This window comes from Catharus ustulatus, chromosome 4 (assembly GCF_009819885.2).
Source record: "Catharus ustulatus isolate bCatUst1 chromosome 4, bCatUst1.pri.v2, whole genome shotgun sequence".
NCBI lineage: Eukaryota > Metazoa > Chordata > Aves > Passeriformes > Turdidae > Catharus > Catharus ustulatus.
Genome location: NC_046224.1, coordinates 31,596,125 through 31,623,542, shown reverse-complemented (window position 1 = coordinate 31,623,542; position 27,418 = coordinate 31,596,125). Strand labels below are relative to the sequence as shown.

At 40.0% G+C, this 27,418-nt stretch overlaps 1 protein-coding gene across 1 annotated transcript; it reads left to right on the top strand.

Annotated features, from left to right (window-relative positions):
• The first annotated feature begins 463 nt into the window (after positions 1-463).
• TMEM168 (transmembrane protein 168) lies at positions 464-27,418 on the top strand. The gene is made up of 5 exons (XM_033057396.2): positions 464-530; positions 3,795-5,060; positions 14,039-14,181; positions 16,565-16,839; positions 22,453-27,418. Exons 2-5 carry the CDS (start codon positions 3,867-3,869, stop codon positions 22,998-23,000), a joined length of 2,160 nt encoding a protein of 719 aa, XP_032913287.1. The 5' UTR covers positions 464-530; positions 3,795-3,866; the 3' UTR covers positions 23,001-27,418.

The following is a 27,418-nucleotide window of genomic DNA, read 5'->3' as shown; positions in this document are numbered from 1 at the left end:
GTTCTGGTTGAGATGAAGGATTACAGAATGAAGGATTACAGAACGAAGGATTCGTTTCCGCAGCAGCCCAGCCCATCTCCAGTTCAAAGAGTCCTTTAGCAGCACTGTCAAACTCTTGTTTTACCTTTCTCGGCCAGGGCATGGAGTTACTATGTTCCAGAACCTTCCCGCTATATGCTCACCTCGCTGCGAGAGCCAACTCAAAACGTGCATTTCCAACACCGAGTGCGGAGAAGCGCACTCCGAGGCCGAGGAAGTACACGAGTCACGGCGGACTACGGGATGGGGAGGGCTCAGTCTGCCTCGCAGTCCTGATTTAAACACAGTTTTCCCGTTTCCGTGCCTAAGCAGCAGTTGACGCTGTTTACGGGGTTGGTTGGTTGGGTTTTCCCCTGGTTCTATCCGGCCGCGCTCGGGCGGCGCGGCGGTGTTTGAGCCTCGGCGCGGCCCGTAGCGGGAAGGGCCGCGCTCGGCCTCGACATGGCGGCGGCCGGCGCGGGGGGCGGGAAGGTTCCGGGCCGCCTGTGGAGGTGAGAGCGGGGCGGGGGCGCGCGGGATCTTCACCGAGGGCGGCTTGGGCGGACACCGCTGTGGGACGCGGGGCCCGCCAGCACAGGTCGGCGTCGCGGGGAGGCTGCTCAGGGACCCCGCGCCGCCGAGCCCAGTGCCGTCACTGACCTGCCGGGCCGGGCCGGCCCCGCAGCCGGAGCTCCAGCCCGGAACGCGCTCTCCCCCCCGAGCCGGCGACCCGCGCTGCGGGCGCGGGGTTAGCATCTGGAAACGAACGCAGCCCTTCACCGGGGGTTAAGTCTGTGTGTTAGTGTGGTGGCTAAATAGGACTTTCTGCTTTAAAAAAAAAACTCTTACAGAATTGCTTTAAAAAGAAGAAAAGTGCTAAACTGGAAGAATAAAAGTGAAGTGGATTCACTGTTTTAGATAAGTCTCACCTGGGCGTAACTACTGAACCAGCTTTGGGGTTTGGTTGTTTTTTCAACTTTCTTAGACAAGTTAGAGTACAAACTACTTTGGGAGCAGTGCTTGTTTATATGTAGGAAAGTTATTAGATAGTTTATTCTCCAAATGTTAATGAGGCTTCAGGTTTTCTTTGAAATTGTATTTGCAAAAGTTGTCAAATACTTTAAAAGTGGGTGTCCACATTCTGGTTTGAATCTAAATGCGGTTTACTGAGATGCGTAAATCATGTTCAACCTGAAATCTAAAAGCCATTAGTTTAAAACAAACACAACAGCATTACCCACCCACCCACCCCCTGCTCCCCCTAGCCCCAGGACTTTGAACAGTCCTTGAGTAAAAAAGTATTGACAGAAATTACTAGCAAGTAACTGTGTTTTAGAGAAAAATCAGTTACTGAAATTTCTCTTTAAAATTGAATTGCTGTTGTCTTTTTACTTGATGGTAACTGTGTGATGGGATACATTAATCATGAAAATGCACCTTTTCCTCTTCACAACATGTCAACCATATATTTTGGTTTAAACATGCTAATGTTTAATAGTATTATTTAGGAGTACACTTTTTTGCTAATTGGCTAGAAGGTGGGGTCAGGAAGAAGAGACTGCATTCACAGTCTGAGCTGTCATTTTGCAAATCCTTTTGTGCCCCCTTTGTGTCTTTGTAGTAGGAACAGACATGTTGCCCCATTTGTTCCTCCAGCCCAGCCCCCAAAGCAGCTGGTGGGGCAGGAGCAGAGGAGTTTCTCTTTCATGTTTCTCGTGGTGTGCTGGCAGCAAAACTCGGCTTGGCACAAGGCTGACCCAGTGAGAATTGTGTTCTGTCAGAGTGGGTCGTTGCTTACCTGGAAGGGAGTTTGCTACTGTTAAGGATCCCACAGAAAACATTTTCGTGATAGAAGCAAAATTTTAAGCCAGGTGTGGAGGTGGGAGGTTTGCCACTTGCTCGTAGGAAAAGGGCTCGTTCCTGCTGGTTTCTGGGGCTGTTGTCCAACTGAACATTTATAGGGTTAACCCCTTGACTTGGAGGGGTTCCAGAAAGGCTCAGGAATCCTGAGAAACAGGATGGCATGGCATATGTTCCTCAGAGTAGCAGTAATCCATAGCATGTCAGTGCTGTGGGTTTAAAGGAGATGGGAAATCATTTCCCTGTATTCATGGTTTGAACTAGAGAGAGCAGGAGGCAGGGAGAGGGCGTGTGTAGCAGCTGAAATGAATAGTTTAAGTTGTCCATAAAATGAACATTTACTGTAGTACAAGAAAGAGTGAGATGCAGTCAGTGCCATGAAACCTAAAGTATCGTGACCTGGAATACGAAAGCTAACTCACGTTTGTGTTATCTGTGTGGAAACGAAAGGGTGAGAGGAACTGAAAGTACCTTACTAAGGGAGGGAGGAGATATTAAGCATACAGGCAACTCAGAATTAAGTCAATATCTGTAAACCACTAATAATAATGAATACTATGAAAATGCACAGTTGAATTCCAAAGAACTTTTAACTTACAATAACTTAATGTAATAGCAATTTTCTTTAAATATATGGTATGTATTCTACTTCAGGTAAACAGATTTTTGATGCGTAGTTCTGCCAAATAATATCTGCACTGTTGTTGGTTGTATAACATTATATCCAAATTCTTACTACCAAATAAGTAATTTAAACAATAGGATTTCTCAGACCTAGTTCTTCTCTGCAGCAATTACTTAAGCTGGTTTTACGCTGCATGTCAGTTTTCAAATCTGTCGAAACTTACGGGCAAATCAGTCAATTCATTTTATCATTTGTTGTTCACTGGTTTAAAAAATGAGAATTTAAAAATCAAGAGAGAGTAAAGTCTAAATTTTGCATTTAAGGTGTCTTTTTACACTTCCCTCACCATAATAAATAAAAGCATTAAGCTATAATCAAGCACTAAGTGTTCTTGGCATGCTAGTTTGTCTATCATACCAGTAATGATAGTAATAAGTAATTTTCAGAAGTCTCTGTAAGATGGGCAATTAGTTAATTACTTTAAAAAATTATGGAGGTTACATATAAGTGTTTTCATGTGTTAGAGACTCTGCCCACAGCATTACAAAATGCCCCTTGAAAATACTTCTGTCTATTCCTAACTATACTGAAAAGAAAATCACATCAGTTAAATGGATATGAGTAGGAGGTGCTTGCGTTCTAAATGTAATATTTATCCTGATCACCTTGTTTGTTTTCTTATTTTTTGAGGAGGGGGAAATTGGCTTGAAGGAGTGCAGATGAAGGCTTTGATTTTGCATTAGGAGAAATCTCTTAAAATCATGCTAAACCAGGTGTTACATCTGTGTGTCCACTCTCCTTTTGTGAACTTGAGATAATAATATCTTTTTTACTGTGGCTTAGGCTCATTAACTGAGTCAGAAGTTCATTTTGTAAGTCATATCCTTATTCAACTACTGAAAGGAGGTTTTGCACAGCATGCTGAAATGATTTAAGATAAAGTGAAAACTTTCCAAATGTAATGGTGAAATAAAATACTGTTTTAAAATAATTACAAAATGTTCTAGAAATAAGTGACTATCATAGAAGGGTTTTGGATAGATATCCAATATAGATACCTAATTGGTGAATTTTGTGGAAAACTACTCAGGTAAGGATTGTTTTTCCCTCATTTAAATTATGAAATAAGGTTTATGCAGAACCCATTGGTTTTTACACTTTAATGGGCTTTTTTATTTGTTTTCTAAGTCTAGATATTAAACTTCTTTGTGAGATGGGATGGGTCATGTTTATGTTCTATATGTTTAAAAGGAATTATTTACCACTAAAACTTTTCTTAATTCTCTTCCAGGACTTCAGGGATTCTTGACCACTGTTACTGAAATGATATTACAGAAGGCAGCAGTTGCATTGTGTTCATTGGATGAAACCAGAATATTTACTGTCAGTCAAGTGGGTGAAACCCCTAACTGCAGTTTACATGTGTAGGTCACTGCGTTACTGTGTTAGTCACTGTCTCTATGCAGCAATGACAAGGCTTGAAGAAGCAAACAGAGAAGTGAACATGCATTCCTCAGTCAGATACCTTGGCTATCTTGCCCGAATCAACCTACTGGTTGCCATTTGCATGGGCCTTTATGTCAGGTGGGAAAAAACTGCAGATGCTCTGATTTTAGTAATATTTATTCTGGGGCTCTTTGTTCTTGGAATTGCTAGCATACTGTACTACTATTTTTCAATGGAAACAGCAAGTTTGAGTCTCTCCAATCTTTGGTTTGGTTTTTTGCTTGGCCTTCTCTGTTTTCTCAATAATTCTGCCTTCAAGACGGATGTGAAAGAAGAAGCTACAAAATATTTGCTTCTCTCTGCCATTGTTTTAAGGGTATTATGTGCTTTAGTTGAGAGGATTTGTGGTTGTGTCCATCATCGACCAACTCTGCTGACAACGGTTGAATTTTTGGAGCTAGTTGGATTTGCAATTGCCAGCACAACTATGCTGGTAGAAAAATCTGTAAGCATTATTTTGTTGGTCTTGGCTTTGGCCATGTTGATTATTGACTTACGTATGAAGTCTTTTTTGGCAATTCCAAATTTGGCAATTTTTGGAGCCATTGCATCCCTACTCTTTTTTCCATCGCTGAAAATCCCCACAAACCCTTTTGCCTTGGCGTGTTTCTTCAGCTGCCTCATTTCAGATCCCCTTCTCGACGTTTACTTCAGTGGACTTTCTGTTACTGAGCGATGGAAACCCTACCTGTACCGTGGTAAAATTTGCAGGCGGCTTTCTGTCATCTCAGTTGGAGTCATTGAACTAATATTTTTCATTCTTGCAGCCTTTAAACTAGGTGATTTGGATCTCTGGTATTTTGTGATACCTGGTTTTTCTATTTTTGGAATTTTCTGGATGATCTGTCATGTGATTTTTTTTATAACACTGTGGGGATTTCACACAAAACTAAATGACTGCCACAGAGTGTACTATACTCACCGTGCAGAAAACAACAGCCTGGACAGAGTCATGGCATCTAAAGGAATGCGTCACTTCTGTTTGATCTCAGAACAGCTGGTATTTTTCAGCCTGGTTGCAACTGCTGTTTTGGGAGCCGTCTCTTGGCAGGTAAATAATAATCTCTTTATCTTGATCCCCTCTTGACAATAATCCTGATAATTGCTGACTCTATAAAATTCCTAAAAATTGATAGTGTGCTGTGGGTTAGCAATTCAAAGTTTGAAAGTGTGGTTTTACCATCGTGTGCTTTGAACTTAACACTTTGAACTGCCTTGACTGTGACCTGTTAAAGCAAGTGTGACTGCCAGCTTCGTTATGTTGGCAGCTTCTAGAACAAAAGAGGTGAGCAGAATATTTTGCATTTACCTACTTGTAAAAAATTGGTTTTTACAAGTGGGGAAATTGTTTTGCTTTTGAATTCATTGTGCCATAAAATTTGTTTTCAAAATAGATTGCTGTTATCTACCAAATCTACCAAAATAAATCACTGTTAAACCCTCACACTTTAGTGAGCATTTAGTAATGCTCACTAAATCTAGGGCTTTTGTTGTGTACTATTTTAATTAGATTGAAATGTATTAAATAGACTATTTTTCAGTAATTTTGCTTTACTTTTCATCAGTTACATGGAATCAGAGATCAGCTGATAAATTCATAAATTGTTGGTATAACATGAGCTCTAAGTGTGTCACTTTCAAATCTAGTTACACACCCTAGGATATGATATCTGAAAGACCAGTCATTAAAATCACACAGTGTACTTTCACTTTCCATTTATGCATTAAGGATGTTGTCTTTTCTTTAGCAGAAATTGTGCATTTCTCTCAAAATGTTTGTTCAGTGCCCAAGTTAAGACACGTGGTGTGTTGTCATAGTTGCACCAGGGCATTCAGAGTCTCTTTTCTTTTTCAAGTTGATATAAACTACAATAGCAATTAATTTTGTGTCTGTTAGCCTCCTATATGAATTACAAACATATATTATTATGTATAAAATATATTTACAGTAGATCAGATTTACACACGTCTTTATAGTGTTTCCAGAACAATTTCCTGCCCATTCCTGTAGAATTTCTAATCCTGTGGATTTTCTTATATTAAATAATCTTGTGGGTGAATGGTATTAAAGAAGTTAGTGGAAGATGAAATTAGCAGTTACTTTGTAAGATTATTTGTTGGGGTTTGGTTTGGTTTTGGTTTTTGTATGAAGGGCATGAGAGGTTAATAGACAAGCCTTCACAGAACACTGGGTGGTTTTGCTTTTTTTTGGAAGATTATCAGCACTCATAGCTATGGTGTTTGGACTTGCAGAAAGGAAAGAAGGAAACAGAACCAAAAAAGTAGAGATAATAAACAGTCCTGATAATAAACAATCAGTTCAGTGCAAAAGTTGAGGGGAGTCAAGTTGGCAAGAAGCAGGTTGGAGCCAGGTAGGCAGGAATAGTTCTTCATATGGTGAAGAGCTGAGCTGTGTATCATGGCATGCCATGTGTTCCCCGTGGTTGCAGAGGCTCAGGAAGAAGTAGGACAAAATTCACTGGAGTATATGTACTATCTGGAAACCACCTCTGGCTCAGGAAGTTCTTGAGCCACTAGGGGGTTAAAGTACAGTAATTTCATCATTATAAGCTGCACCATTTTGACTAAAATTTTTCTCCCAAACCGGAAGTGCGGCTTACATTCAGGAGCGGCTTATATATGAACAAATTTTGGAAATTTCCCAACCGGGAAGTCTGAGCCAGCAGCAACCCTGAGCCAAGGCAGAGCCCGCCCAGCCCCAGGTGGCAGCGGGGTAGTGGCGGCACAACGGCAGCGCTGCCCGGCCCCGGGGGGCGCGGCGGCGGCACCGACCGGGCACGCCCCTCTCCCTCCTCCTGGCGGCAGCAGCCAGGGACGCCCCTCTCCCTCTTCCCGGTGGCACTGGCCGGGCACGCCGTTCCCCTGCCTCCCGGCGGCAGCGGCGAGCGGGACTGAGGCCGTTCCCTGGCGGCCACCCCGAGCAGGGCCAAGCCAGTAAACCCCGTGATCCCGCGATTCTGTTACTAATTGGCAACTTTGTGAAAGTTGCACGCGGATCCTCGCTGTGAACGAAAGTGCGGCTTACAATCCGGTGCGGCTTATTTATGGAGGAAAAACGAAACGTTGCTGACATCCTGGAAGTGCGGCTTATAATCCGTGCGGCTTGTAATCGTGAAATTACTGTACTCAGGAAAAGTTTGGTCTGTCCTTACAGTCTTTCCTAGGCATCCATTTGGCCTCTTTGGAGACCAGACGTTCTTCTGGATGGACCTTCGGTACATATTAATACAGCCGTTCATACATTCTTTTATTAAGGAAATTTTTTACATTTTATATGTACATGTTTAATGTATTTTTCCTTAGAGTTTCTTAGGAATGCCAAGTATTCCTTGGTCACCAGTTCCTGAAAATGTGTTTGCCGTTCTAAAGACTATTTAAAACATTTTTTACTTATATAAGATGAACAATTTTCAATCTTTGCAACATTAGTTTGGGATTTCTGTAGTTGTTTCAGTACATGTGAATTATATTTGACATCCGTTAAATGCTATCAGGGAGGTGAAGCCTTTTTTGTTTATACCTTTCCTCACTACTGAAAACTTGTTTAATGATAGTGCATTTTGTAAGAGACGTGGCTTGAAATCACTTTGTGATCTGCCATTTGACCTGATATGAATAGAATTGCTAAAAATCTGAGCCTTGGAAAGGTACTTCCTAACAGTCAGCTATAAATAATTAGCAATAGCTTACAAAAAAATCTTACAGCCAGAAATGGAGTGGTGGAAAGTGGGGGGTTCCTTTTCCTGGAAAATGTTTTGCAAGCACATTATATATGCCCTCTTAACATTTCTAATAACTGTAACATCTTAGATGAATCTCTTCATATGAATCTCACATGTATGAAAAGCCAAGACCTAAAGTGCCAGTTGTCTGTTAATTATCTAGAAGTATTGTATTTTATTAAAATTGCCAGGAAAATATAAAATCTCCTTTTGTGGAAAGGTTTTTAAAGTGAGGTGAATTAACTTGCTGTAGCAGAGACAGTGGTGTTTCTTGCTGATGCAGAGCTCTTGAGGCTAGAAGCCCTGTTAGCCAAGGACCTTTCTTTAAGGGGAACATAGCCTGTCTAATAAGACAAGGGTTTAAAGTTTCTGTTCATGGTACTTGGGTATGGGATTGGGGAGAATTATGAAAGTAATGTGTTAAAGTTGGGTGCATTAAAAAATGGAGTAACAGCTTTTTTTTTCAGTAGGGCATGTTTAAGCTGGGACATGAGAATAATCCTTGTTATAGCTGCAGAGGAAAGATGTCTTGTTGGTAAAAATATATGGACATTTTCTTTGCAAAATCTGCAGGAAATGGTCAGCACCTGCCTTTACATTTGTGTGAGTAATTTCAGTCAGATCAATAGACTCTTTAGCTCCAACTTATTTCAGCAATTAATCATGTGCCTGTTCGTAATTAGGCCCTTGGGTTGGACAAGATCCAGAAGAAGTCATGCAAATGACTCAGATATTACTTCTTCAAGAATCCAATAAAATGATGAAATATTTGCAGATGAAGAACTTGTAATTTTCAGACAAAGATCTTGAAAAGGTTTGGGGCACTCTTTTTCTCAAAAACTTGTAATCAAATTTTGTTAAGTGCTCTATCTGAAGGTAACTACAGATTTTCTGAATTACTGGCCAAAGAGAATTATTGTCCATGGAAGGCTTGTATTTAATATTACCAAGAGAAAAACTAACTATGTTAGAGCAGGTAAAGTATGAATTAAGTACTTTCAGTACATTATTCTTGGTTTTAGTGAATTTTATGGGTTAGTAAAATAATAGTATTCATTACATGCTTGAGTACTCATACTTAATAGACAGTACCATTTAACTCAAATTATTTATAGGAGACAAAATAAGTTTACTGTAAGTATGAGTACTTTCCTGTTTAGGGAAGAGCTAATGATTTTGTAGTTTTTATTCTGGTCTGATTGCCTGTATATATAGTAACAGCTGTATTTGCTTAGATATAATTTTTGTTAACATCACAGGTCAAATAATAAATAACTTGAATGCAAATCATATTCAGTCCTTCTCTTTCTCTTTGTCACTGCTTTTCTTCCTGGCTTATATTTTCAATCCAATCCTCCTCGGGCTTTGCTTGTTTGGGGCTGTTTTTTCTTGGTTTTTTTATTCACCCAGAGGCCCTGCTGCATCCTCTGACCTCTTTCCATATTTTCTCAAATATCTATGCTACTCCTGCTTTTTTCATCTGGTCATGTCTGGTCATGTTTAGTTCCACCCTTTCTTTTTGTCACTGACAGTTTTCCCCTTCTTGCTGATTTGCCTTCAATCCCTGTGCTTTGCTGTTACTTTAAAGACTTTTCTGTTGAGTTTCTTTTCTAATACCTTTATTCCTTCTTTTCCTACTGTTCCATCAGCTTTTAAGCTACATCCTAAGTGTCCATTGCTCCCTGCTGACCATTTCTTCTCAAAGTCACCCTCTATCATGTGTACTTTTGCTGCCTGTCTTCCTCTCTTCGATGTGTGCTCAGCCCTCCTTGGCTCTCTACCTCTTCAGTCCTGTCCCAAGGGCTACCTCAGGTTGCTGCTGAAATCCACAGTGGCAGCACTCCTTGCTGCTGTTACCACCACTTTAGAACTCCTCAGTCTGGAAGGGGATCTCTGGTGACAAGAGAAAGTATTCACTGGTGACAAGAGAAAGTATTCACTGGTAGTCTAAAAAGTCTATTATGTGTTCAACTTGCTGTCAAAATTTCATTAATTTCAGGATTCACATTTTTGTATTTAAAAAAATCAGAGTTTTTATTATGCTTTTAAACTGATAACTGACTGCTTGTGGTTTTGCTGGAACAAATGCATGTAGATCAAAGCACAGGCTTTCCCATGGTTAGAACAGGAGTCAGGGAGGGGCAACACAGCACATGAAATCCATCTGCCAGTGTTTGTGAAAACTGCTTTCTGCAAATACTTTTCTAGATTTTCCTACTGCTGTTCTTATAGTCAGAAGTAAAGGATTATTTATTGATCTCCATAGACTGTCCATTCAGTAACTTGTTATAAGACTGTTTCCTCTGGTAGCTGATGTACTTTGTAGCTTAACAAATTTTGTCTTTAAACTTTTTTTCTACCTGTAATGTACATAGCTTGTCTTCATCTGAAATAAGATATTCATCAAATGCTTGTAGATTAGTTAGCATGTTACCCTTTTTTTCCTGAGCCTTGTCTGTCATAGAAGGTGTTCTTCTTTTATACTTCTTCTGTTTAGGGGTGGAGATTTGTGTATTTCTCTGTGTATAAAAACAAGTAAATAGTCAGCTTGGATAATGGAAAGCAGGGCAGTATTTTTGCTTGAAAGAGCACAAAGGCATCTTTGTAAGCTTTCTCAGTTATTGGTCTGTTGTTGGTCTGATATAATCCCAGGGAGCCTGCTGTGTGAGCAGTGAGTTGGAGCAAACAATTTCCAGAGGCTCCTTCCGACCCCAACAGTTTTGGTGATCCTGTGATCATCTTAGTTGTCATATGTTTAGTGTTTCATTTCTGTTCTAAATGGAGGGGCTCATCTATAGGTCTTTGTTATTGGCTTCCAATTACATTTTATGCATTTTGGGTTTTTTTGTCTTAAGTCACACATCCATAGTTATAATTCCAGAGTTATTGTGATTCAAACAGTGGCTATTCTTTGGGATGGAAGTTGTCCTATCCATGAGAGTATAAAATTACATATTGGCTGTAAAATACCTCTAAATTCTTCTGTTGTTCTAACTTAACAATACACTTAACAATAAACAGTGCTCAAAAAAAAAAAGAGAAAATGGAAAGATACAACTACGAGTGAAATCTCACCAATCTTTTATTGCCTGTCATTTTAGTCATCAGAGGCAAGAAGTATATTTTTTCTTTTACCTTTTTTATGTTATTTGAAATGAGACTTCGCTTTAGAACAAGACAAAAAAAAACCCCAGACTGAAAGATTAAGAGATAAAATTACTTCTCATGGGTTTTTTTAGTACAAATCTCTAGATGGTCCCTGTGTTCTGTTTGCTTTTTGAGTGGTCTGTCTGGAATCAATGGGCACTTGGAGTTTAGGAATGTACTACAGACTCGCATTGCTAATGCTATTGAAAACAATGAAAATGGGTTGAACAGATGAAAGAACAAAATCCCTTTCTGGCTCTGCCTGTGCATCCATGGCCATCTGCTCCATTAAGGACCAATCATCAAATCTCTGGGATTTAATAAAGCACTGACAATTTCCACCTGGAATTTTAGCTGTTTATCTTCAGGGAGGAGCCTGTATTCAGTTTTACTACAATTGCTAAATCAGGTATTTTTTGCTATTTGAGGTTCTTATTGTTTAGGTATTTTTAAATGCTACCAGTCATTTTTTTGCTGTGCTGGATAAAGATACTTTATCATATGACTATAGATTTGTTCTAATCATCATTAGTCATTTTTCCGTTTGTGACATATTTCTTCTAAATCGAAACTGCTGAAAAAGTGCTGAGCAAGTGCCAGCATCTTTCCATTAGATAGATGTCTACAAATGTAAAATATCCAACATTTTCCTAGTCCATAGCATAAGATGGCCACTAAAGACAACACAGTTGAAACCTCAGATGGAGCTGAGTTGATTCATAACACTATAGAACTTATTTCCCATTCCTGTTAGGATATTTGGTACAAATTCAAAGCAGGACACAGAGCAAGATGGATCACGGAGATGATCCATAGTGTTTCTATGTGAGATCCTTATTTCACATATACTTGAGAATTTTCTTTGCCAATATCTTCACATTAGTAGGAGCATTTTCAATAGCTAAATGTAAATATTTTTTAGGAGTTAAATTCAGTCAGAGTGAGTCTTTGTTATAATTTCAGTTTGTGTTGTGGCAGAATGCTGTGGGGGATTGGGGAAGTGCAGGGAATATTTAGAACAAGATGGCATATTGTAAGAAAACTGCAGTAAAATTAATATAAAGCAATATTATAATAGTATTATTTAGGATATTATGAGCGTTCTAGTTTTTACAGGCAAACGGGGTTTTTATTTTGTAATATGTTCACTGCCATCAAAACCCTAATGCAATATAGAAGCAGTTTGCTCTAGCAAAGTCCAAGAAAAGATATTTATATGAGATGGAAAAGCTGAACTTGTCACAAAAATACTTCCTCTATTTTTTGTAAATTAAAGCACATTGCCTTTCTGGAATCTGCAGTTGGAAAACTAAGTCTCCAGGTCTTGAAATTAATTTAACTAGAAAAACTCTGCTCTTTCATCAAAGTCTTATACTCCATAAGGTTTCTACAGAAAAAATCTAACCAGTTTTTGTTGCTGCCCCTCTGTCTGTTTCAGAGGGAAAACAGAGCAACAAAAAGAAACACTTGCTGCTGATACATTTGAAACAGAAATTATATTTCCTTAGTTAAAGGATTTCTTTTCTCCATATTTACAACAAAATTGCAGTGGTACCATAATAGTTACAGTGTTTTAAGCTTTCCTGTCTTCTGGTGCTTTCAGGTAATTAATGCTGTCAGTTAACAATGCTGTCAGTTAGTTATTATTTCATATGAGATGCTGGTGTTTATTTGTGATTAGAAGTATTGCTGTCACCATTTCAAGGACACTTAGGTGAGATCCTTCCATCAGAAGTATGGTAGGAAAAGCAAGACAGGTAGCAGCTGTTCTTTCTTAGCAGATAAGATGGGTAAAGATATTCTTTCACGCTAAGTAATTGTGTTTAAAAACTGAATGTAGTTGAGCTAGTGTCATGTGCCAACAAGATCTGGGTTGGTTTACGTGACTTTTTTTTGGTATAATATAATTTCCAAATTATTAATAGTGTTGGCTTTGTGTTGAGTTGAACTACCAGAGCTCATCAGGTCACTGAATCTTACACAGTAATGCAATATCCCGATAAAAAAAAACAACAACAAAATCAATATTACAGATTTGTGCAAAGAGGGTGAATAAAACAGAGAAGGGGTCAGAGACCACAGGATACTTTTCAAGACAGAAATCTGTAGCTATGAATTTACTTCTTTTGCTGCATAGCATACATCAATATTTAACAAATGCTCCATGGATATTAAAGTTTTTGTTTAATTATGTATTATAATACTGTTTCTATCTTTCCTAAAGCATTTAATACCCCAGTAAACCCATTCACATAATGCTAAAATAATTTAAATGAATCTTTATCTGTTCTGCCTCTCAGAGATACCTGGCATTTCAGAAGTCCATTTTTATTTTACTAGTACTAATGGTTGAGATGTAACTGTTGAAACTTCTTGTTTGTTTGTTGTTACAGAAATCAGCTATGTATTAGTAAGTGTAATATTTTTCAAAACTGCTTTTTCCATATGAAGCAGGAAAGCTCAATATAGGATATTAGTTCTGTGAATGCTATGAAGTCCTGTAGAGGATGTTCCTTTACTCATCTGGTACTTTTAATTGAAATAATGTTCACATATTAACTCAGAATTCATCTCTTATGTGATGCGTAGTATTCCACAAGCTGAATGTGTATTTTTAATGATAATAGAATGGTTTAGGCTGGAAAATACCTCTATGATCCAGCCATTAACCCAGCACTGCCAAGTCCAGCACTAAACCATCTCCCAAAGTGTCATGTGTACACATCTTTTACATACCTCCTGGTCTGGTTGCAATGCAGTGTTCTCTCATCTGATGCTAGATACATAATATCTGTTCTGTACTGATTAAGGCCTGACCCTGCAGATGCTTACAGGTCTAATCTTATGCGCACAATTAGTTTTGTGGCATTTGATTTTCTTGCCTCAACTGGTAAAACTAAGCTATGATCACACTTTTTACAGCTGAATTCTGTGCTGTCAATATTTTCAAATGCATTTCTTTCGGAAGAGTGATCCTTACTTACCAGCCAGCTTCTCCCCAATTCACCATATAATATGTGGAAAAATAAATATATGTTGCCACTAATACTTTGCATGATTCATGACCCAGTTATGTGGGATCATACAAAGAGATTTTCATACAATACCTAAATCTCTTAATTATTTTTTTTTTTTTTAGACAGCTAATGGGATCTTCATGAGCGCATTTCTCATTGTTCTACCTTTGGAGTCCATGGCTCATGGGCTTTTCCATGAACTGGGAAACTGCTTGGGAGGAACATGTGTTGGGTATGCTGTTGTAATTCCCACCAACTTTTGCAGGTATGGTTACGTGCATTTCAGCTTCACAGTGTGTAAGTGTACTGTTTGCTCATGGAGGCAGTGCAGTGCTGTTGCTTGGATTTTTCAATAATTAAATACAAATTCAAATAGTAGGTGGTTTTTCTATTTCTCCTTTTTCTCACCCTGGAATGAATAACTCCACCTTTCTATCTAGGTAATTTGCTTTTAGAAAGCTGATGAATACAGACCAGCTGTGCATAGGTAGATTACACAGTCCATATCTCATGCAAAGGAGGACTGGGGCATTTGACTGAGACCAGGTATCTTACATGAGGAGATTTAAAAAAAAAAAACAGAGTTCAGAATAATTTTGAATTCAATTAAATGAGGTAGTGTCTACATTTAAAATTCATTAAAATTGGATTTGCAAGTGGACTACATGTCATGTATTGGTGTTGAAAATTTGAAACTGGTTTTTGTTCCAACATAGATGTTACCATATGAGAAATGCATGATTGTAAAAGAATTGTGCTGTTATTATTTGCCTATTTCTGTGTTTTTCTTAGAAGTTTTAAACTTTCAAATACTGCTTTTGCCATAAAATTGTGTGCCCCACATTTCTTTATGAAATGATAAACAAGAGTTACATAAATTATCTCTTCAAGTTACAAGAGAAATAGAGTAGTAAGCTGAAATGAGAGGCTTCAGAATAGAACTGCCCAATTTATGAAAACTTCACAGCTTCAGTATGTGTAATGGATTTACTGGATAAGGAAGAACTTAACATCAAAGAAACCAAAGACAGTGTGCTAATCTTAGATAACTGTACCTTAAATATTGTAAAAAACAAATTTTCTGAGCTTCTGAACTACAGTCTTTCTGACTGTGCACCCTTAAAAATCCATGTCAATTATTGTTACAGATTTGAAAAACAGATTTTCAAAATTTGCATTACAATAAAAATAAATTAATTTTGTTTCCATGGTAACAATTTAATTCTTTCATTGTATTATATTGTTCTGGCACAGGCAGTTCCCTCTAATTTTGAGCAAATGAGATACTCTTGAGCAACTGTTTAGGACCTGACAGAACTATACTTCCTTATTAACAAAGCTTGACTGTTTCAGTGATGGACCTAGTCTTCGCTTGCTAAGACAAACAGTAATGATGAGCTATTCAATGTAGCTATATCAGTGCAATATTAATTTTCATAAAAGCCCTAGACAGGTGAGAAGGTGCAAAATTTAATTAGCTAGACCAATAAAGGAGACCATGTAGCTTTGCACGCTGAGTTGCAAACAAAATACATGAAGAATACATACATATATGGGGAAAAAATAATAATGTCGTGTTTTGTATTAGTAGAGTAAGACTTATCTCCATATTTTCACCCACAATACCTCTCTATGTCTGTAACTGAGCATAAATGAGGCCAATTTGGCCCAGCTGTCAGTTATGTTCCTTATCATTACCCCTATTACATCTGAAGTAATGAATGCTTTTCTCTTTCTGAAAATATATTCTGAAGAGCACTCCCCTAACTGGGTGTCATGCAAGACCAAATTTCCTATTATTGTGGTTAATGAATAGCTGTGTAACCCTAAAAAACATGTGTTTTAATGATATATTTTATATACTATGTATATTTGGATTTATTTGTTATATATTTATCTATATTTTATAGAAAATATATGTAACTATACAAATAAAATTATTTTGTAATCCAGGGACTCTTTTTAATTTTTATTATATATGTATGTTCATATCTGTGTAGACATAAATATACATACATGGTTTGGTCCAGGTTTAGTTTGTAACTTTCTTAAAACTTTGTTTTTCTAAGCTGAGAGTACTGTTATCTGAAACACATTTCTTAGGCTGAAAGAACAGCATCTCAACAGCACAAACAAGAATGAATTACTGTATTTGGGAATTCCATATTTCAGGGTATCTGAGCAAAGTGTGTATGAAGATTTCTCTTTTGTCCATTATTGGAAACTAGCTTGTATTATGGTTTGTGCAGATCAGCACTCATTTCCCCTTCACTTCTTTCCAGCTGTCCATGAAAATTTGCCTGTATGAAGGCAGTGCTCCTCAGAGGTACTTTATGAAATTGTTGGAGCATCCCTTCTTCCCATTGCAGCTTCCTTCTCTCTCTCTGTCTCTCAGTTGCAGGAGTAACATATGGCTGAGTAACAACTATGCTTTGAATTGAAGTGTGATAGAAGGGAGATAGTGGTCCCTCACTCAAATACAGTAATTCGAGTTGTTTATAAATGGTAAATTTAAAGTGAATTTGTATTTAGGAGAATGCTACCTCATAGCAGAGAAAATATGCACAGGGAGAAAAATCACCAGGTACTAAAAGTCCACTAAGCATGTAACATCAACCATAATAATCAGCTCTTTTCCTTCTCTGTAGTCCTGATGGCCAACCAACTCTTCTTCCACCTGAGCATGTCCAAGAGTTAAATCTGAGGTCTACTGGCATGCTTAATGCCATCCAAAGATTTTTTGCATATCACATGATTGAGACATACGGTTGTGACTACTCTACAAGCGGACTGACCTTTGATACCCTTCACTCCAAGATCAAGTCTTTTCTCGAACTTCGGACTGCAGATGGACCCAGGCATGATACCTACATTCTGTATTACAGTGGTCACTCACATGGCACTGGTGAATGGGCACTGGCAGGTAAGTTGGGGGATTTTTTTTTTTTGTTAATTGTTTTGGTTATTGATAAACTTTCCCAGTCTATTCCATAATTCTGTAGAAAATTATACCGTATTGCAAAACTTCGAAGTTTTGAGTATACTTACTATAGGATTGTTCAAAATGGTAAAGAACCTTCAGTCTTTGGAGAACAGGTTTATAGAAGTTCCTGGAAGGGAGGGGAAAAAAGGAAAAGGTAGTATTACAGAGCATGACTGTTAAGAGATTCAGAGACTACAAGTATGTAATTGAGAAAACAAGCCAGGTTGCAGGCTGACTACCTCTGCTAGTGGAGAGAATGGAGAAATACAGAAGCCCCTTTAGTATACAGGTAAGTTATTGTTAAGAGATAGTTTTTTCCTTCCATTGCATTATATGACAGTCAGGTCTGTTAATTCATGAACTTTATGTCATTTTAGTATTTACTGATTTCGATAAAAATCCTTGTACAGCCAGCTAATCTTACACTTACTCTCAAAATTGTCTAATACTGTTGACCCCAAATGTATTCTTTCAAGTTTAAACACAGTTTCATATTCCCTTGATTTTCCTCCTCTATGATTTTTGTATTCAACAAGTTAACTTTAAGGATTGCTTTTTTCCTGCATAGAATTAAAAGTGGAAGTTACACACTCCTGCTCTAAAGAGAGATTTTTCCCTGTATTTTGAGGAATATTTGTTCACTGTAATGTGCAAGCATAATCTTTTCTCATTCCTTGGACATGACAGAGTGAATTACAGTGTTCTGTGACACTCTGTCAGTTAGACTGTCACAATGGACTGCATTTGTGTCCTTACAAAGTGCTTTGGTTTTTTTCGTAAAAGACAGAATCAGTAAAAGAAACAGCAGGCAGATACACAATTCACACTAGAAAAACAGGTCTTCAAATGTGTAACAAACCTTGTATCATAAAAACAGGTATGATTCGCTGACATTGCAGACTTTGGGAGTGATTGTGGGCATAGTGTACCCTCAAGACTGTAAACCTATATTTAATGCCTTGTCATATACTTGGCATAGAATTCACCATTTCTCCCTTTCTTGGCCCGTTTGTTTGGTAAACTTAATGAAGTTGTCAAGTCATTGCAAGGTTTAACCTTGCTCTGCTGCTGTAGGGAACTGAGGTCACTGTGTGCAGAAAGAGAATCTCATAGTAAATACATTGAAAATTTGTAACTCTTTTCTTCCCGGGATGGAATTAATTCCCTTGGATAGCACTTTGCCTGTGAGCTCCTGGCTCTTTTGTCAGCAGTGTCTCTCCAGGCGCATGTGCCCTTCTGTAGGGCGTGCCCTTCAGTGTGTGCTCATGCTGAGGCAGGTGCTCAGGTACCAGTCGGTTTCCATCTGGAGGCTCTGTACCTGTTTTGGTGTGGCTCAGTCCCTGAACCTTTAGACCTGCTGGAGAGCAGTGCGTATTCTTTCTCAGGGGCTTTATCTGCATCAGAGATTTTAAAAAGCTGTACTGTGAGCTTAGTGCGAGTGGTGAACTACAGTGTATCTGAGACAGGGGTGGTTTGTCCATAAGAGCAGCTGCCACTCTGTGCAGTTGCTGAGTGTCTCAACATCTTGTGTGGAGCAGACTATCAGCAAAACTCCAGCTCCCACCTCCAGCCAGCAGCATAGACAAAGTCAGTTTTCTTGCATTTGTAGAGCCACACAGTGCTGCAGAAATTGGACAGCTTCCACCGCAGTCCTGGCTTACTACATCTAGTCACCCTGGAGTGTGACTGGGGAGCTCAGGTCTCTGTATCATGTAGGTAGCGGTAACCTAAATTAATATCCAGTTTTTAGGATAAAGGCCAAGGTAGCTGTTAAAACTTTCAGTGCTGAAAGATATAGTGTGTAAAACCAGTGGTGTTCAACTTTATCACAAAGCTCCTTTTCAGTTCTCTGAGCAACCACATCTTCAGCTTCTACTTGGATACACATATAGGCACATAAAGGAGAAGAACAGGCAGCTATCACAGGTCTTGCATGCTTTTTTTGTGATTAATTTTAGTTAAATGATGGAGTACAGTGTGATCCTCTGTCCAGATATCACTGCTCCCTCATGTACAGTAGTTTCACGAATACAAGCCGCACAGATTATAAGCCGCACTTCCGGTGCCTCGACAATGTTGCTGTCTTTGTCAATAGATAAGCCGCACCCCGAATATTAGCCGCACTTTCGTTCGTCGCGAGAATCCGTGCGCAGCTTTCACAAATTGGCCAATTAGTAACAGGATCGCGGCATAGCGGGCTTTACTGGCTCGGGGCGGGGCCAGGAAGGCTCGGCCCGCTCATGGTTGCCGACGGGGCCGGGTAGCCCAGCTCAGCGCCACGGCTCGGCGGGGCTGGCCGGGTGGTGCTGCCGCTGCCGCCGGGCTCGCTGGCCCCCTTCTCCCGTCAGCACCGCCCCGCTGCCGCGTTCCCTAGCCCTGCCGGCGGCCTGCCGCCGCCCGGCTCGGCGGCTGCGCCGCGTTCCCTAGCCCTGCCTGCCGCCGCCCGGCTCGCTGGCCGCGCCGCGTTCCCTAGCCCTGCCGGCGGGCTGCCGCCGCCCGGCTCGGCGGCCACGCCGCGTTCCCTAGCCCTGCCGGCGGCCTGCCGCCGCCCGGCTCGGCGGCCGCGCCGCGTTCCCTAGCCCTGCCGGCGGCCTGCCGCCGCCGCCCGGCTCGCTGGCCGCGCCGCGTTCCCTAGCCCTGCTGGCGGGCTGACGCCGCCCGGCTCGGCGGCCACGCCGCGTTCCCTAGCCCTGCCGGCGGCCTGCTGCCGCCGCCGCCCGGCTCGCTGGCCTCACCGCGTTCCCTAGCCCTGCCGGCGGGCTGCCGCCGCCCGGCTCGGCGGCCGCGCCGCGCCGCGTTCCCTAGCCCTGCCGGCGGGCCAGCCACTGCCGCCGCTGGCAGGCATGCCGGCCGCGTCGCCGCTGCGTTCACGTACTCGCCCTGCCGGCGGGCCAGCCACTGCCGCCGCTGCCAGGCTCGCCGGCCGCCCCCTCCCATCTGCACCGCCGCCGCGTTTCCTCGCCCTGGCCGGCACTGCAGGCCCCCGCACCGCCGGGCTCCCCCACGCTGCTGGCCCCGATTCTGCTGGGCTTCCCCCGCTGCCGGGCAGCCCCACCCGCCGGCCTTCCTGCTTCTGCCATGCTCCCCTGCACTGCTAGCCCCAGTTCTCCCGGGCTCCCCCGCCCTGCTGGCCCGGGCTCTGCCGCCCCCCCTGCCCCGCCCTGCTGGCTCAGGCTCTGCCGCCCGCCCCCACACTGCTGGCCCCGCCTCTGCCAGGCTTTCCCACCTCAGCCGGGGCCGGCCGGGCTCCAGCTTGGCTTGGGGCTGCCGCGGGCTCTCACTTCCGTGTTGGCAGCTTTTAGAATTTTGTTAATAGATTAGCCGCCCCGGAATATTAGCCGCACTTCCGGGTTTCCACCAAAATTTTGGTCAAATTGGTGCGGCTTGTATTCGTGAAATTACTGTAACTTGAAATTATAAACTGAGAAGATAAAGGCTGTTTGACTGTAATTGTTCCCCATGTATTGGACTTTGGCATTTTGTGACAGATGGAACCTTGGTCATCAGTTCCAGTAATGCGTGCTATCCTCTGATCTGTAAAGAGGATGAAAAGAGATGACAACAATGAAACAAAACATTCTTCTGATTGAAAAAGTAGTTTCTCATTGCTGGCTTATGCCATGGTACAGCACAGCAGTAGTATCTGCTTTGTAATAACTTAAATAGGCTTACTGAATTTAGTAATTCAGTAGAGATGTTTGTTCTTGGAAGCTGAGATACAGCACAGTGGTGTATAAAAGAAATTGTTAACTAGTCACGCATAACGTATGGGCAGTCAGATGATCTGGGAGGTCGTAATGTCTGAGTGAAGGCAAAGGCATGAGCTGGGCTAATAATGCTTCATCTCTGTTCCTGAAACTGTTGGAGTACCTGTTGTCCTGCTAAACTTACCAGAGAGCCAGAGGTAGCCAGACACCTGCATTTCTTAAATAGCTTGGTGGCTAAATCTTGTGCTGGGTGATAAGCCCATGTGTTTCAGGTCTATAGGGTGGGAAGCCAAGCCTGTGTTTGCTTGTGTCTGTGAAGGATGAGATGGTTTTCTATGGGTGATTCTATCCAATGCTGTTTTGAAATCACCTGCACTCCTACATAGCTACACTTAAATAAAGTTTATCTATAAACCTTTAAAATGTGAACAAATAAAGACATTTTTATAGATAATTCAGACAAAAGGTGTACGTAGAAAAGGGAAACTACTTCTGTATAAATCTCTACTGTAAATAACTACAGCAATATGAGGATCACGTTTGAAGACGAGTCATTACTTTGGGTTTGTAGAGATTTTCTTTGGCACTAAATTTTCCAGTTTATCATTTTCTTGGAGAAAGGTGCAGCTATGTAATTTTTCTTTGCTTTAACCACAATAGCATGCACAACCCTTTAATTCTGAGATACTGGTTTGGAGCACTTTTTTGTCACCCCTTACACGTAGAACTGTAAGCACTGAAATATGCAGCTAACAACATTTTAAACACTGCTTAATTGTATTCCATAGTGAAAAATCCCTCTGCAATTAAAATTCAGTTATTTTAAATACCTTTCTTCTTCATTTTTTTAAGTTGATATTTTCAAAGTAGAGTGTTTTTGTTGTAAACCTGTATCATAGCTTAAACTAGCCAAAACTGAGACATACCAGTTCTTTACTTGAGTATCACTGGGGAGGCAATGGAAAGTTGTTCACTTGTTTGCAAGATGTTGTCATTAGGTACCTGAGTAAATATTCTGCTTTTCAAGGCTACATAGATCCTGCAGCATCCAATACACTTAAGCAGAAGGACTTCCCACTACTGGTAACACTTCAGGTTTAATTACAATCTCCTCTTTCAGAGGGCTTTTGGAGCAGGAGCTGAGACAGAACATGAGAAGTTGGACACTAGTTGAAAGGGTCTTCTGACCTGACAGGAAAAAAATATTGTGGAAAAATTCCAATGGGGTTTTTGTTTCACTGAGTTGAAAATCGATACCAGTTTTCTTGAAACTGTGAAAACAGCTGTCTCTGTAGGGAGAATCTCTTCATTCCTGGTCGTGTGAATTTTTGTGCTTGCATGTAGCTCTCTCATTGTGCTTTGAAACTGTTTTGATTCCACCATTTGAAAATGTATTTTCTTCTAAATTCATGTCAAAGAAGAGCCTTTTTTTAATATTCATAAAAACATATTTTAGAAGAGTCCTATTCCTGTTCCTAAAATTATTAAGATTTAATACTAAATAAATTTTATTTCATTTTTTTTTTCCTCTTTATCTGTATTTTCCATATTTCTTCATTTGGCTATAATTTCATTCACTCTGTAAAGGAATTTCTTTTTTGTTATTGGTTGTGGGTTTTCTTTCTAATCAAGGGTAAGTTAATGGCTTTGTCTGCCACAGCAAGTCAGTTAATACCTCTATGGAGATACACAACATTTACAGACAGAAAGGATGAATTGAAAACGACTGTTGCATCTGTCCAAATTGTTAAAGTAAGGGATTCTTAAAACCAGGCAAAACAGTTAAAGCTCTGCAGAAGTTTCCGTTTCTTCATCCTGTTATTAAATCTTTTTGTCCTTGTGGCAGGGGGTGATGCTTTACGACTTGACACGCTGTTGGAGTGGTGGAGAGAAAAGAATGGCACTTTTTGTTCCCGACTGATCATTGTTTTAGACTGTGAGAACTCTCAGCCTTGGGTTAAAGAAGTAAGAAAAGTAAATGACCAATATGTTGCTGTGCAAGGAGCAGAAATGGCCAGAGTTGTAGACATCGAGGAAGCAGACCCTCCACAGCTTGGTGACTTCACCAGGCAATGGGTTGAGTACAACTGTAACCCTGACAGCAACATCAGCTGGTCTGAGAAGGGCCGCACGGTGAAGGCGGTGTATGGTGTGTCAAAGCACTGGAGCGACTACACTTTGCATTTGCCAACGGGAAGTGATGTTGCCAAACACTGGATGATGTACTTCCCACGCATCACCTATCCATTAGTACATCTGGCAAACTGGTTTTGTGGTCTCAATCTGTTCTGGGTCTGTAAATCATGCTTTAGGTGCTTAAAAAGATTGAAAATGAGTTGGTTTCTTCCCACAGTGCTGGATACAGGACAGGGCTTCAAACTCGTCAAATCCTAATCAGCAACCAAAGAGAAAATGGAGTGAGAACTCTGTGAACTTTCTCACTGTACCATACTTAAAACTTTTTCTATGACTGTTTTCTCTGAAAAAGTCTGCTCTACTCACTTTATTCAGCTTTTTGAGCAGCTACAGTATATGCAACAGTTAGAAATTGCAATCTTAAACAGAAGAGGGTAGAACTATGATACTTTGAATTTTGTAATATGTACATAAATAAGAGACTTATTTAATATGACCATGCATTTTGGAGACAGGTCACATGTTCATATGTCTTATTTAAGGCAGCCTTTGTTTAGAGACACCATTTTGATGGACAGGAGCTCCTGTGAATGCTACACCATGCTGATCTGTCATTTATGTTCACTGTACGGTTTAAAAACAGGAAAGGAACCAAGCTAATACTCCAATCAATTTACATGTCCTTGAAATTACGTGGTGGGGTCACTGAGCCAAAAACCCCAGAATACATAGCTACTCTATGTAAGTAGCTACCCAGAAGCTTTAGTTGTATTTGCTTTTACATCTTGTGCCCTGCCTCAGTTCTCTGCTGCCATCAGTGGAAATTTGCCATGGAAAACAAGGAAATCAGACAACCCTCTAATACTTCTCAGACAGTGTGTTCTGAAGTGAGTCTTTAAAACCTTCAGTGTTACTTTCAACATTAAATACCTTGTTGGTGATCTTCGAGCATACATTCCCAGTAGTTAATTCATATATGGAATGAAAACTGCACTGAGCATTTTTCCCTCACCTGTTAGGTGATTCTGAATTTTGCAGGCTCTTACTAGTTTGTGTTTTGTGAAGCTACTCTGAAGAAAACAAAGCAAAACAAAACGCAGGGAATTTAACAATGGAAAAAGGTCCATAGATAAAAAATGGGAATACAAGTGTTGCCTTGCTTCCATGTTTATGTGAAGTCTTTGGTGTGCTTAAGATCTTGATTCTGTGAAATTCCGAGTACAGAGTTGGACCAGTGAGTTCATTATTTATTAAAACCACAAGCAAAGTTTGTTTGAATAGATTATTCCCTTAGGAGAAGAGGGTATCCTCAGTATACCTTAAGTCTTTTCTCCCACTGACAAGATCCAGAGCTGGATGGGACTCTGGAAATCCTTTCCTTCAGTCATATGTTTCATAGCTTTTTTATGCCATTTTCTCAAGTACAGAGAATAAGGGGTAAAACAAGTGGCTAAGACAGTAAAATTTGTGGTGATTTATTTGCATATGTGTGTACCATTCAGTAGACCTACAAGTTTACATTTTTCTGTTTCCATCAGTATTTTAATAGAAGTATTAGGGAGTAGCTGATATTTGTCTAAAATACAAGTTACTACTTTTTTTTAAATTTAAATACATGCAAATAGTACGTAGCTCTTTAAGTCTGCCATCATGGCTTTTTCTAATGCCATTTGAGCTTTTTAGTCAGTTAGAAAATCTGCTAATAATGATACCATTAGTAACTCCTGGATTAAATAATGAGAACTACAACAGCCAAAGCAATTTGTACCCACCAACTTCCAAATGGTGATTTTCTCAGATGTATAAGTCACAGCCACTACATTTCTTCATTAGCATGAATTACACAATGTTGTTTAGCAAGACACCACCTCCCACACCGCTTTCCCTTTCTCCGTCCCCTTCCATAACATGAAAAGGGGATAAAGAAATGAGAGATAAATTATATCCTCTGAAGACTCAATACCTTTGGGTCTTCTCTGAGTAAATGTTGCAATTGCAGCTCTGTCAGGGAATCAAGAAGTGGCTGTTGTCAGTAAGGATGGAGAGTTCTCACACCATCCGACTTCAGGTATCCAACTTAAGTTCCTAATGTGGGAACCAGAGGTACGAGTCATCTCATTTAAATTCAGATGTCCAAAAGCCAGATATCTGAATTCATGCTAGTGACCTGAAGTGCTCCACTGCTCATTAGCAAGGAGAAGTAAATATTTCCAGAGGAAAACTGATTTGGTCTCTATTCTGTGATGAATTTTCCTGTGGTTGAGGGCATTACATTTTTTTTTTGGTTTTGCTTTCCTGTGCCAAAGGTCAAGCAGACAAATCACTTATTTCTCTCGAATAACCTTAGTGCACCTCTAAGGTATCCTCTGGAGCTTGAGCTGGGTACCTAAGCTCCTTGCTCAAGCACATAAACTTCAAGCAGAAGTACTTGAAGTTGGGTTGAACAAGCATCCGTCAGGTTACAGAAAAGCAGCACTGCCTTCTGCCGAAGTCATTGTCTTCCTGGTCATCAGCTCTTGAGTATAGATTCATAGACTGCCTTTACATTTGGTTTGTAAAGTTATAATTGTTTTGATTTCTCTTTCAGTAAAAGTTCACTTGATTGCATCATAAACTGTTACACCTTGGGCCTTAGAAATTTTTAATAAGGTCCCCATAAACACTTGATAGTAACCCTGTGAACATCTGAAGTCAAAAAGTTAGTCCTTTCTGTTCTGTAAAAGCTTTAAATATCAACCATAACACTTGCCACTAATTATAATTGACAGATCTTAATAGGTAAATTTCTACCTGCTACTGTTAGATTTTTATGGACATCATCTGTATCTTTCTTTTTGTACGTGAAGGGGAACAAGGAAAGTGTGGGATTCCTGACTTCTCCGGAATCTGTGAGCAGGAATCTGCTATGCAGTGCAGTGGTGGACTTCGCTCTGGGCAGAATAAATGCGACAGTTTGTCCTGCTGTTTTGCTATGGATATTAAATGGTTTCGAGCTTACTTACCAAAGTTAGATTTTTTTTCCTAGGATAGATTGGGTGATATTCAGCTGTTTGCTGGAAGGCAGATAAAGAGTTGAAAAATAGAGCAAAAATACTATTTGCAAAACTAATCATGTGTTTGCAGATTTGTTTCTATTTTCTCAATAATAGACCTCTGTTTTTTTGAAATTGAAGTAGTTCTAACATGAGCTAAGATGTTCCTACTTCTGATTTTGTTACTGTTTTAAACAGCAAAGGCATGGTGAAAATGTTAACTTTAAAAGATATGTTTACACCTGTTCAAATTATGAGGCCTTTTGGACAAAGAGACTGTGTTTCGAAGCACTATCAAACCAGGGCTATGGATGATGAGGACTTCAGCATCATCAGTTCTTCACTTCTGCGCTGACTTATATCAAAGCATCCTACAGTGACCCACATTCCCAGGTGGATTTTCTCTCCAGCTCCTGGTGCTTGCTCCGCAGGTCTCTGCCCAGCCTCAGGCATGTGCCTGGGGGAGAAACACTGGGAGCTCCTGTAATCCAAGTGAGGAATTATCCTTCTGCTGTTCCTGTATAAAAGACAGGGCCTGAAAGAAATTTAAATCTAATTCCAAAGAATGTTACATATGCTATCAGTTACGTACATGTTGTTTAGTGGTAACGTTTACCAATCTCTGGGTAGAGGAGAACTTTTTTGCAAGGTTTGTCTCTATACTGTATATTCAGACATTTTGCTATAAAGTTTGTTATAAATTTGTGTCACGGCATAATTTTATGTTGACTTTCATTTACCTCCTGCATAATATCATCCTTGCTGAAACAGGCAAATGCACTGAGTCCTACAAATATAAGTCTTTTAAAGGGATTCAAATTGTATGTTCACAGTAGTATTTTTCTCTGAACAAGTATTGGAGGGGGGAAAAAAAGCCATTATTCTTCATTTTTGCACTACTAGAGTTATGTATTTGCAGTTCCTTATGCTTTGTATGCCTTGTACTTGTTGTCCAGTCTTCAGCTCAAGTTTTTCCCAGAATAATTCTGTTTATTGTGTAAAAGCATAGTTAATGCAATGCTAGCAGTAAGTCCTTCTGTTGCCAGCAGTAGACAATTAAATTAATTAATTTTCTTGTTTATAAATACCTTTTGTGGGAGGATTTTTACTGAATATACCGTTTTTAGATATGTAAATAGATTTTTCTGAGTATATTTGTGATACTACTTAAATATATTTTGCTGGTTTTGATGCTCATTTCCATTTCATTTTTTTGTTTGTTTTGATCACTTTCCAGATTTCTTTGCTCCCTCTTGAATTACATGGGGGTTTGCTATACAGCTTGCTTCACAGGAGGTTTTATATGACTAGAAATTGCAGCAGAGTTTATAGGAAATAGAGTATTTTGAAAATACTCTAAGGAATATTTTTAGTTTAATAATTTAATAGAAATGAAAAATACTGGCTTAAATTTTCAATGCCTTTTACCTTGTCTTTTTTATCACTTATTCAACAAACTAGTAAAAATGCTGTTTATACTTCAAGACATTATTTTATAGAGATATCATTAAACACTTCCTTTACATCAGTACATGTAGTTAGTCAAACTTCTTATCTCCACTAAGATCAAGTTAATGGAGATAGCCCTCGAGAACAGCACAGCCCACCCTCACTGCTGCCCTGCAGATAATTGTAAGGCTCTTT

Coding starts and splice junctions, on each gene's coding strand:
- TMEM168 (XM_033057396.2), top strand. CDS start 3,867: ATGAAACCAGAATATTTACTGTCAGTCAAGTGGGTGAAACCCCTAACT. Junction 5,061..14,038: donor TGGGAGCCGTCTCTTGGCAG/GTAAATAATAAT, acceptor TTTTTTTTTTAG/ACAGCTAATGGGATCTTCAT. Junction 14,182..16,564: donor ATTCCCACCAACTTTTGCAG/GTATGGTTACGT, acceptor CCTTCTCTGTAG/TCCTGATGGCCAACCAACTC.